We start from the raw sequence: 12,511 nt of genomic DNA, 5'->3' as shown, positions 1-12,511 counted from the left end.
AACGTTGCCCGTTTTTGTTTGGAGTGTCTTCGATCTGCTCGTGATTCTCAGAGCTGGAATTTTCAGTACTTTTCTAGTCTAACAGGCTCAATAGTGCTGATCAATCATCACTCCATCAACTAGGTCTGTCAATGATTGACATTTAAGGACTGGTCTCCAGGATGGAGCCGGGCTGTGATCCTGGGAAAACCCTGCCCCTCTTTGGGTCCCTCTTTCCTTTGCCAAAGTTATGTCCTTCGGCTCTCAGACATGAGCCTCATACTTCAAGGGAGACCAATCAGAGACCTCTGGAGGGTGCAGGAGGCTGGGCCTAGGATGGCGAGAAAGGAAATCTGGGTGCCGGGCCAAGTCTCCTCAGTAGTGGGCGGTGCCGGGAGCGGGCGGAGCTTAGCAGGCAGCGGAACCTCATTGGTTTCCCAGCGGATGCTCGGAGGCGGGGCCACACCGCAGCAGGACAGACCCGAGAACGCTAAACCGTGCTAGGACTTGATCCTGAGACTCCGATTCTGAGCCCGAGCCAGCCGCAGGTAGCTACCGCCGCCCTCCCTCCGCGCTGGGGCACGCCACCCCTTCGGTCCCCGAAAGGCAGGTCTCCCCCGGGTGTATTTGCAGGGCCCTTTCCCTCCCCGTTCCTATCTGTCCCTGGGGGACACTGGATGGGCTGGGAGAACACAGACCTTCCAAACCTCATCTTGGTTCTGTTCCTTCACCCTCGCCCACCTGGCCCACTGTCGCGAGAGCCACTGGCCATAGTGGAGAGGCTGGGACCCGAGCACCCTTCGCTCGGGTGGGTGTTCCCGGGTCCCCGACTGCAGGCCTTTAGATCAGTGGGCACCGAGCATCCGGTATTCGGGAGGAAACGCAAACTTAGGTCTTTGGGAATCTAAGGATTAGAGGCTTCTGTACTTTCTTAGAGTAAAGTGGAATAACCTGTGACCAGCGATTTTACTATGCGCAAAATGAAAGCAGTGGCTTGGATCCTGAGCGCAGAGTCTTGGTGTGACCTAAGAGGCTACCCTTTACCTGGGACCACCCTCGTTCCTGTCCCCTTAGCCCTCCTCCAACCTCACTTCACACACACACACACACACACACACACACACACACACACACACACACACACACACACACAGAAGGCTTTCGGATCAACATTGATTTCTGTGTGGCTAGGGACCTAGCTGGAGTCTTGCTTTCCTGAATGAATTCTTTGTTCCTCTCCCTGCACATGGGAGAGAGGGTGGAAAGTGCTGGGGGTCAGGGGTCAGGTTGGTGCAATTACATTTTGCTGCTGGGTGGAGCAAGACTCACGTGAGACAGAAAAGGCACAATGATTCTGTCCTGGCCAGAGATTAACTGTATAACTGAGTAGGAACTAGAAACTCTACTTAACAGTCGTTGAGGGAATTATCGCAGTTGTTGTAAAGTCTGCTGTTTTCAGAGGCTGGTTGACAATACACAGACCTGTCTCAGCCACTTATTGACTTGTACCCCAGAAGGCTCAGCCCCTTCCCACTGTGATTCGGGCTGTGCCAGGCTGGTTTCCAAGACCTTGAGTAGTCCGATGCCCACCCGAGTGAGGTGTGTCAGATTTTATACAGGGAAGACCCCATTCAACGTCACCCTAGGGGGCTCTACAGGTGAGGGAACCAAAGTCCCAGATCTCTAGGGTTCTTGCTCAGATCCCAGGCCAGTTCCTCAGTGGCCTTTGTGGAAATCTCTACGTTCCCTTGCCTGTCATTCTGTGTGTCTATTGAGTAGCTACCGTGTCTTGGGCATTATTCTAGGCATCAGGACCAAACATAACCAGAGGCCTGAATCTGATGGGAGAGCAGAATTAGTAAAGGGATAAATAAGTGTTTGTGTTGCTGGTTTGTTTTGTTGAGACGGAGTCTCTGAAGACCAGGCTGGCCTTGGACTCCCAAGTGCTTGTTTGGTTATAGTCGGGAGTTATAGCATCCAGCCAGATTTAGCCAGAACTAAGGAAAGAAAAGTTCTTAGTTTCTCTTGGCTTTGCCTGTAGCCACACTAAAATTTTATAGGAAAGGTGAAGCAGAGGCCAGGAGGTGTGCTTATGCAGATTTTAGCTGTGATACAAATTATTGGAACTCTGAGTATCTTCTGAGGCTCCAGAGTATTGTCATTCTCAGAATGGGGCTTCCGGGGGAAATTCTGTTCCTCAGTGTCCCTTCCCTCTGAGTCTGTAACACTAGCAGTGGATGGAATGACAGCAACAGAGATCCCTGCCCCGGAGGAGCTTAGCCGTACTAACACACACATGTAAAATCTGTGTGTGGCCTGTGAGACTGAGAAACAACAATGTGGTGGGCCAGAGGGCAGTTCCGGTGTTCCAAGGTTGGTTTGTTTTTGTTATTGTTTGTTCAGACGGAATCTGTCATGTGTCAGAGTTTGTCTTCAAATTCACTATGTAGCCAATGATGGCCTTGACCTCCTGATCTTCCTGTCTCCACCTCCTAAGTGCTGGGGTTACAGGGATGAGCCCCATCAGTGCCTGAACCCAGGGCTTTGTGCGTGTTAGGGAAGAATTCTTAGCAGCTGGGCTATATCCCTGTCCCAGTTCCTGATTCTTGTGTTCCCAGACAGGGAACTGAGCAGAAACACACAGTTATAGCAGAAGCAGAGGCAGGCAGGCTATTAAGGGACGGCTCATTTCTAAAGAGGAGGGGGCAGGGCTGGAGAGAAGAGGTTTAGCTGCTCAAACATAAAGGTGCACAGAGGACCAAGGGTTTCCATAGTGTGGGCTTTTTCTCAAACGCTCTATCTATCCACATACAGCTTCATGCCTAGCATGCCTCATTAGCACCTTCAATTTCCATGCAGAAATTGTGATGAGCCATAGGTCAGCTCTAGGTCCCGGACACAGCAGCAGGAGGACCAAGAAGGACCTTGCAGAGCAGGTGATGTTTGACAAGAGACCCAGAAGAAGTGAGAGAGCGGGCCAGACTTGAGAGGCACATGATGGGTAGCCTAGAGAGTTATTCAGGCCTTTGGACCCCACAGCCTGTGTTTTAGGAGGCCACGCCCCTTGGTTAGCCCCGCCCACTCTCACCTGTTCACCGTGTTTTTTCCAGTCGGCTCCAAGTTTCTCAGCATGTTGAGCATCCGACTCTTGACTCCCCGGCTGCTCTGCCTCCAGGGCAGAACTACCTCGTACTCGACCGCAGCTGCTCTCCCGAACCCAATCCCAAACCCAGAGATTCGCTACAACAAGCTGTTCATCAACAATGAGTGGCATGATGCAGTCAGCAAAAAGACCTTCCCCACAGTGAACCCCACCACAGGCGAGGTCATTGGGCATGTGGCCGAAGGTGACCGGGCAGATGTGGATCTGGCTGTGAAAGCCGCTCGGGAGGCCTTCCGCCTGGGGTCCCCGTGGCGCAGGATGGATGCCTCAGAGCGGGGCCGGCTGTTGAACCGCTTGGCTGACCTTGTGGAACGGGATCGCGTGTACTTGGCCTCACTGGAGACCCTGGATAATGGGAAACCATTCCAGGAGTCTTATGTCTTGGACCTGGATGAAGTCATCAAGGTGTACCGTTACTTTGCTGGCTGGGCCGACAAGTGGCACGGTAAGACCATCCCTATGGATGGGGAGCATTTCTGCTTCACCCGGCATGAGCCAGTGGGTGTCTGTGGCCAGATAATCCCATGGAATTTCCCATTGGTCATGCAGGGCTGGAAGTTGGCCCCAGCACTTGCCACAGGCAACACCGTGGTCATGAAGGTGGCAGAGCAAACCCCACTTTCTGCCCTGTACTTGGCCTCCCTCATCAAGGAGGCAGGGTTTCCCCCAGGAGTGGTGAACATCATCACTGGCTATGGCCCCACGGCAGGAGCAGCCATAGCCCAGCATATGGATGTGGATAAAGTCGCCTTCACCGGCTCCACCGAGGTGGGCCACCTGATCCAGAAAGCGGCTGGTGATTCCAACCTCAAGAGAGTCACCTTGGAGCTGGGCGGGAAGAGCCCCAGCATTGTGCTGGCAGACGCTGACATGGGTCATGCTGTCGAGCAGTGTCACGAAGCCCTTTTCTTCAACATGGGCCAGTGCTGCTGCGCAGGCTCACGGACATTTGTGGAAGAATCCATCTATCCCGAGTTTCTCGAGAGAACCGTGGAGAAAGCCAAGCAGAGGAAAGTAGGGAACCCCTTCGAGCTGGACACCCAGCAGGGGCCTCAGGTGGACAAGGAGCAGTTTGAACGAATCCTGGGCTACATCCGGCTTGGTCAGAAGGAGGGGGCAAAACTTCTCTGTGGTGGGGAGCGTTTTGGGGATCGTGGCTTCTTCATCAAGCCCACAGTCTTTGGGGACGTGCAGGATGACATGAAGATTGCCAAGGAGGAGATCTTTGGGCCTGTGCAGCCTCTGTTCAAGTTCAAGAAGATTGAGGAAGCGATTGAGAGAGCTAACAACACCAGGTATGGCCTGGCTGCGGCTGTGTTCACCCAAGACCTGGACAAGGCCATATACTTCAGCCAGGCCCTGCAAGCTGGGACTGTGTGGGTGAACACCTACAATATCGTCACCTGCCACACACCGTTTGGAGGCTTTAAGGAATCCGGCAACGGGCGGGAGCTGGGGGAAGATGGGCTTAGAGCCTACACGGAGGTGAAGACTGTCACCATCAAGGTTCCGGAGAAGAACTCCTGAGATTGGCCACCTTGGAGGTCCAGCCATGTCCTGTGGTGCCACAACATCTAGCCAGGGGATGGAAAAAATTGATTTTAGCCCGAGTTCCAAATGAAGTGTTCCAAGGAGTGTCAACAAATAAAGTGGTTAAATCAGAGCTCTTCTGTTTAAAGCAGAGATGGTAGCTGGGCTCAGAGTGCTACCCACCTTGTCCCCAGGTCCCAACCTCACTGATGACTTTCAAGTTATCGCCAGGAAACCTTAGGAGTCTCCAGAAGGTATATTTAAAGCCGTTGACTGTAGCCACAAAAAAGGAATGATGGATTATCCAGGTGCAACCTGAATGAGCCTCAAAAGCAGAATGCTAAATGAAAGGAGGCAGCTTCCTGTTGAAATGTCCAAACCTGTATCCGTAGTAGAAAGCAGATCCGTGGTTGGCAGGGACTGGGGGACGGGAATAGGGCAATGACTGCTTATGGATATCGGCTCCTCTTGAGGAGGTTTTGAAAATGTTGTGGAATTGGGCAGTGGACATGGTTGCACAACGTTGCAATTGTACCGATTTACTGTCAAATTATACACTTAATTAGGGTGTGGGAATTAATTTCATTTTAAAATTAAAATAAGCTCTATTTGCAAGTCTGTCTCAATTTTTTTCTTTCTCCTGAACATTTAATGTCTCTGGCCTCAGTTTCTAGGCTTCTCTTTGATTTCTTTTGGCCGATGACCAAGTGCAAAGACCCATGGGAAAACGCTGTAGTTTCTGCCCAGAGCAAATTCATATCATTTAGGGGCCCCCACTGTCACCCTCCTAACCTCTGCTGAGCCACCTCACTAGGAGGGGTTTGCTAGCTTCATTCCTCAGAGTTCTCTATTTATTGCCACTCTTGTTGCTTACACAGACACACACACACACACACACACACACACACACACACACACACACACACATACCATGGTAGTAGTCATGGCAGATCCTGGCCTGCATTTCAAAGTCAGAAGCTGAAGCCCAGCTGCCTCCTTGTCCTCTGTTGTCGTAGATCATGGTGCTTACAAATCACTCCATGTTTTTAAAGTTTGCTCATAGTGAATGCCATACCTGTGAACGCTTCACTCTGTGAATGCTACAGTCTGTGAATGCTAGTTTGTGAATGCTACACTCTGTGAATGCTGCAGTCTGTGAATGCCACACTCTGTGAATGTTACACTCTGTGAATGCTACACTCTGTGAATGCTACAGTCTGTGAATGCTACACTCTGTGAATGCTACAGTCTGTGAATGCTAGTTTGTGAATGCTACAGTCTGTGAATGCTAGTTTGTGAATGCTACACTCTGAATGCTACAGTCTGTGAATGCTAGTTTGTGAATGCTACACTCTGTGAATGCTACACTCTGTGAATGCTACACTTTGTGAATGCTATACTCTCTGAATGTCATACCCTGAAAGCTACTGTCTGTGAATGCTCAGGGAATGCTATGCCCTGTGAATGCTATGCCCTGGTTATCTTTTCAACAACCTGTCATCAAAATGATTTTGTTTTTCAGAACTTGCTATGTAGCCGAGGATGCCCTTGAACTTTTGATATTCCTGCTTCCACCTCCTGAGCGCTGGGATTCTAGGTGTGCACCACCTCAGCCAATGTCAAGAGGTGCTGTGGATCAAGTTCAGGGCTTTGTACATGCGAAGCAATCTCTACCAGCAGAACTGTATCTCCACCTTCCTTCGCTATTGTAATGATGGCCATGGCTTGGGGTTGGTCTGAAATGGCTTCTTGAGGACTGTGGGTTTGTTTGGGTCTCTCTTCTCCCTTCCTAGGACCCCCTTCCTGTGAGATTTCTCTAAGGCAGACATGACCCTGGCTCAGTATCCTCCGTGTATTTCTCTTAAGATGGCCATTGCAACCATCTCTGCAGCCATACTGCAGCCATACCCCGTTTTGCACGGTAGTGAAGGTTTCTTATGATGATGGTTCATCCTCACTGTCACCCTGACTGGCTGTCTCAGCCTCCCAGAGACGTTATAGCTAAGTTGGGAAAACCCACCCTAAACACAGCTAGTACCATCTCAGGGCCTGGGTATCCAGACTAAATTAAAAAGGGAAAAAGAAGAAGGCCGGATGAGCATGACTATTCATTTCTTCTTCCTGACTGTGGACACAGAGTGACAGGCCACTTCACACCCCACTGTCATGGGTCCCCTGCCAGGATAGACTGTATCCCCTCAGACAAGGAAAGGGAGTTTCCTTGGTCATCAACTTTCAGTCCAGCATGTGGCCCGCAAGCCTGAACCGTGAGAGCTGCTGTAGTTTGGGAGCCATCCATGCCTCCGTTCCTCCTTTCCACAGACTCCCACCACGCTCGTACTTGGTCAGGTGCTGTGCTGGGCGCCTTCACACGCTGCTTCGACCTTAAAACAGGACTGTAAAGCGAGGCAGTTGATTAGTGTTTGTTTATTTTTCCAGTAAGCAGCGGTGGAGATTGAGAGGTTTACTTTTTTATTTAAAGACATATTTATGTGTATGTATGTGTGCCTGTGTGCGTGTTTGTCCCTGTGGGTGTGGGTGCCTGCAGAAGCCAGAAGAGGGCATCAAATGCCCTGGAGTTGGAGTTACAGGCTGCTTGACATGGGTGCTGGAACTGAACTCACATCTGCTGGGAGAACAAGTGCTCCTAACCATGGAGCTATCTCTCTAGCTCCGGAAGGTTTAATAAACAGCCTGTTGAGGTCAGTTTTCCATGAGCATGCTCTAGGGGCCAGACAAAGGGGTGTATTTAGGAGTCCATCTAATCAAACCTCTAAGCTAAAGTCTGTGGCCCCCAATCCACACTGGTGCTCCAGTCCCACCTGCCCTGACCAGCTTGATGCCACTGAGGAACTTTCACTTGGGTTGGTATCATTATGGGTACAAGGCTGACCTCTGGTGGTCCTCACTTCTAATTTGCTCAGATCATTGATTGATCTGAAGGAGGAAAAAAAGTCCTCTGGGACCCTTGGGAGAAAGCGAATCAGACAAGACTGTTGTGGGAGCTCAGTCTGTAAGTAAGACTGCTACAGAATAGGGCGACAAGTGCAGAGGCCAAGATGTCATGAGCCATGACAGGAAAGGAAAGTACTTATCAAGCACCCACAAGGCACCACTCATCCAGAGCTCCCATCTGCTCTAAGGGGTTCCCTGGGAGATGCACCCACAGGCACCACTCATCCAGAGCTCCCATCTGCTCTAAGGGGTTCCCTGGGAGATGCACCCACAGGCACCACTCATCCAGAGCTCCCATCTGCCCTCAGGGGTTCCCTGGGATGCCACCCAGCATTTGTTAAGCAGCTAGGCAGGGCTAACACAACCTGGGCCACTTCCTCTCTGCCGCCTGCTGCACTCCGCTCAGCCCAGGGCAAGGCCCAGCACAAGAGAGACACAAGATCCTGGTGGATGAGAAGGAGGAGACACAGCTACTGGGAAGGGGCAGGCCTTTCTGGGAGAGGGAAGGCCAGAGCCTGCAAGAAGCACAGAGATGGAGAGACAGGTAGGCTGTTCCCACAGGAGCAGGGAGGCTGGGAAGGGAGGTAGTCAGGTTGGAGCACTCTGCCCCACACCCTAAGGAAGCCATGCCCCACACTAGGAAGCCCTGGCAGTCGGGGTTTTTTTTGTTTGTTTTGTTTTTTGTTTTTCCGAGACAGGGTTTCTCTGTGTGCCTGTCCTGGCTCTTGCTCTGTAGACTAGGCTGGCCTCGAACTCACAGAGATCCTTCTGGCTCTGCCTCCTCAGTGCAGGGATTAAAGGTGTGCACCACCGCTGCCTGGCACCCTGGCAGTCTCAAAGGGATAGGATCATATTAAATTTTTAAAGATCACTCTGTTTCCATGTGGACAATGGACTTGGGGCAGATTGTGTAGGATACTGTTGCTCTGCCCACGTGATACTAAGCCGAACAGGGTGTGGCATAGTGGGAGATCCTGATCAGCCAGGACAGATTGGTGCAAGAGGAGAGTCAAAGGTACCCCCTTTGGTTGGGGCAACTAGGTGTGTTTGTGTGGGGGTGCCAGCTACAGCTACTGCAAAAGGAAGCCTTGGAGCTGGGGATATAGCTCAGCTAACAGAGCATATGTTTAGCATGCATGAAACACTGGGTTTGGTCCCCAGTACCACATATAATCAGGCATGGTGGCACATACCCATAATCCAAGCACTCTAGAGGAGGACCCTAAGTTCATGGTCATCTTTGGCCATATATCAAGTGTCAGAGACCAAACATGGACCATGGAAAAGTACTAGCTAGGCCAGAGAACAAGCCCCTACCCTAAACCAGATGCCCCCCGAAGATAAAGAACAGGTCAGGCAGGTCAGGTAGCATAGCAACAGAACAATGGGCCCTGACCAGTGACCTTATCACCTAGCAGCCTCACGACTTGCACGACTTGCACGTAGCCCTTCACCTGCACGTACAGCAGGTCACGTCGTGCACCCCTTCCCTCCTTCCTGCCCCCTCTCATGCTATATAAGCCCTGCTGAGGAGAATAAAATTTGCAGCTTGATCAGAACACACTGTCCTGCTGTCCTCCTTTCGTGTCTCCCCCGTCCCTCTCATTCTCTCCCGCAGGTGGGTCGCCCCCGTTGACACCCCGCTGGCCGGGGCAATCAAGTCTGATATATCCTAGACTACATGAGAACCTGTCCGGGGTGGGGAAACACACAGGAAACCTTGCTGGAGGAGCATGCTCAGGAACAAGGGGAAGGTGACCTGCTTGTCCATTCATTTATTCAACACAATTACTAAGTGTTTCACTGTGTGCTGGGAATGGTGCTAGGTGCTGGGGATGCAGCAGGGAACTGGACAAACAGTGTATGCATCCCAACTGATGGAGGAGGGAGACTGGAAGAGAAATACTCACAATACAACCATCCCTCACTGACCACAGGGCACTGGTTCCAGGACCCTAGTGGACATACACACGTCTCTCCTGTCAAATGGTGCTGTGTCTCCATCTAGCCTGACACATCTTCCCAGGCACTTTATAGCCAGCCAGTGATGGGCACTGCAAGAACTCTCTCTGTCTGTGGGGACCAGACGCTTCTCACCCAGGAGGCCACCTAGTCAGAGCTCACAGGCAGCCCTGACCTATAATGGAATTCACACTCCAGGGGAGAGAAGTTGCCCCCCTGCCCCAGCCACTGTGGCAAGCATGGCGCTGGGCTCCATGTCCTGAATTCATTAAGCCACAGACACCAGAGCAATGTGGTTTCCCTTAATTAATTAAAATATCACATAATACACACTCTCTGGTTTAACGTTCATGAGGCCCCAGTGAAGGCTGAGAATAAGGGAAGTCATTAGAGGAGACTGGTCCCCGCTGGATGACTCTGATTGTCTGGCCTACATCCTCAATCTTGGGGGGCAGGAGGGCGGCATTTTCTAAAGATAGGAATTAATTTCATTGCAAAACCTGTTGGAAAAATATCCATCATACTAAAACCCAGCTCTTCAGTGGTTTAGCACAAAAAGTGAATACCTCTGGAGTTGAATACAGGCTTCAGCACTACTGTGGCACCCCTCCCTGTGGAGAATACTCCAAGACTCCACAAGACACCTTTCAGACTGTTTCATCTGTGTGTGTACACATCTGTGCAGATAAGTAAGTGTAAGGTACACGGTATGCAGGTGCACCCATGAGTGTGTGTGCCTGTGGAAGGCTGGGGACCTCAAGTGTCATTCTTCAGAACTGACCTTATTTTTTTAGACAGGGTCTCTTATTGGCTGGCAGCTTGCTGATTAGGCTTAGCTGTCTAGACAGTGAGCCCCAGGGATCTAGCCATCTCTACCTCCCCAGTTCTGGGATTACAGGCTTGCACCACCATGGCCAGCTTTTTAATGTGGGTTCTGTGGATCAAACGCAGGCTCACACACTTGTGCAGCAAGCACGTTAATCTCCCAGTTCACTTATACTATGTTTTTTTTCCTATACATGCCTATGATAAACTGAGTTTATGGATTGGGCATAGTAAGCATCAACAATAATAATAAAAAACAAGTTTAAAATATGTTATAATTATGTCAATGTTATCTCTTTCTAATTTCTTTCGGGCAGCTGGTGGCTTAGCCTTCAGAAAGCTCTCACTGGGCACCTGGCGGGAACCTGGCTCACATTCTATCCTCCTACCTAGTGACTTGCACCTTCCGGTACTCCATCCCCTCCCTCCCTCTGTCTATGGGATGAGAGCACAGAGGCGTGAGTGAATACATCACTAAAATGTATGAAAATACAAGTTCAGGAGACTCAGATGGACCAGGCTGGGAATAGTGGATGGTTAAGTCTGGTTAAAAACTACAAGTAGGGGGCTGGAGAGATGGTTCAGCAGTTGAGAGCACTTGCTCTCACAGAGGACCTAGGTTCAGTTCTCAGCACCCACATGGTTGCGCACACCATCTGTAACTCCAATTTCAGAAGAACTGATGCCCTCTTCTGGTCTCGGTGAGTACTGCATGCAGGTAGTGCTCAGATACACATGCAAGCAAAATACCCATACATATTCAAAACAAAAACCCTGCAAGCAGGACTAGGCGTGGCGTGGCGCACGCCTTTAATCCCAGCACTCGGGAGGCAGAGGCAGGCAGATCTCTGTCAGTTGAGGCCAGCCTGGGCTACATATGGAGTTCCAGGTCAGCCTAAACTATACAGTGAGACCGTGTGTCTAAACAACAACAAAACAAAACAAAAAACTGAAAATAGGGACCAGGCAAAGAGGCAACCACAGCCCAGGTGGGAGAGGTGAGGAGGGTAGGGTGGAAGTAGCTAATGTAAGCAGAAAAACGGGGGCAAGATGCACACAGGATGACAAAGATGGCTGGGTAGGACCTGGATCTAGCATCTGAAGCAGCATTCCCAGGGTGGAGGGAGCAAGGAGTCCACCCCTAAAGACATTTATTATCAGGGTGCAGGGGTGCAACATCATGAAATCTACACAAGCAGGGTTGAGTGCGTAGGTGGGTAACTGTGCTTCCAGATGGTGACAGTCACGGCATGTGTTCTGGCTCTCAGAAGGGGTCCTTGAAGCTCCCAGAGTGAAAAGCCACTGGGCGGACCAATCATGCTGATCCACTTTTTTGGACATTGGTGAACACTCCGGACAATGTAGCATGCATTGTTTACCTACGTCACTCAAGTGTGACACATAACCCAGCCCCAAAAGGTCCCGACACTCATCCCTTCCACCAGGGGCTCCTGCATCCAGCGCAGAGCTGAGGTGACCATGTGATTCTGCACGCTGCAGTTACTATCATCATGTAAGCAAAGTGTGTCTATCACCTTCTCCATAGCCAGGTGTCTCCAAGGTGACATCCTTCTGACGTCATTCCACTAAGCATCTGAACATGTCATCTCCTATCCACTCAATTCACAGGGACATTGACAGCAGACTCTCACACATTATAATAACCATGATGGGGGAGCTGAGAGGGGCAGGAAGGGCCAACTCTGGTGTAGACACAAGCAGATCCCCTGGCAGTCCCAGCCCCTGACAGCAGCTTCGAATTTCACTTCTGATTTTACACAAAGAAAGGGTTCCCACATATCCACTGGAGGACACAGGGGCCCACAAGTGAAGGGGACTTGCCCAGGGTCATACAGTGAATATGCACATAGATAACATGTTTCCAAATTCTCAGGCTTGCCTCCCCTCTGCATGTACAATACACAAAGGTGACATCTCAGCATTTCAGAGGCAGATCTGCTAGGATTAAAGGTAGAAAATGCAGTTCTAACAAGAACTCCAAACACAATGCCTGACGTGAGCAGCTAGAGTGTGAGCAGAAGCTGAGGAGAGCCTTAGGCCCAGTGGGTGTGGCAGCAGTTCCTCTCCCTGGTTCAA

At 50.8% G+C, this 12,511-nt stretch overlaps 1 protein-coding gene across 2 annotated transcripts; it reads left to right on the top strand.

Annotated features, from left to right (window-relative positions):
- Positions 1 to 428: 428 nt before the first annotated feature.
- Aldh1b1 (aldehyde dehydrogenase 1 family member B1) lies at positions 429 to 5,287 on the top strand. 2 transcript variants are annotated; one of them, XM_052716021.1, is made up of 2 exons: positions 429 to 527; positions 3,090 to 5,287. In XM_052716021.1, the coding sequence occupies exon 2, from the start codon at positions 3,110 to 3,112 to the stop codon at positions 4,667 to 4,669; it is 1,560 nt and encodes a 519-aa protein (XP_052571981.1). In that variant the 5' UTR covers positions 429 to 527; positions 3,090 to 3,109; the 3' UTR covers positions 4,670 to 5,287. The 2 variants fall into 2 exon arrangements, with proteins under 2 accessions (XP_052571981.1, XP_052571982.1); XM_052716022.1 differs by lacking the exon at positions 429 to 527 and adding an exon at positions 565 to 787.
- The last annotated feature ends 7,224 nt before the right edge of the window (positions 5,288 to 12,511 follow it).

This window comes from Peromyscus californicus, unplaced genomic scaffold (genome assembly GCF_007827085.1).
Source record: "Peromyscus californicus insignis strain IS unplaced genomic scaffold, ASM782708v3 Scaffold_5__1_contigs__length_169319896, whole genome shotgun sequence".
In the NCBI taxonomy this organism is placed as follows: domain Eukaryota; kingdom Metazoa; phylum Chordata; class Mammalia; order Rodentia; family Cricetidae; genus Peromyscus; species Peromyscus californicus.
The sequence above is the reverse complement of the archived record's forward strand: the minus strand, read 5'-3'. Positions and strand labels throughout refer to the sequence as shown.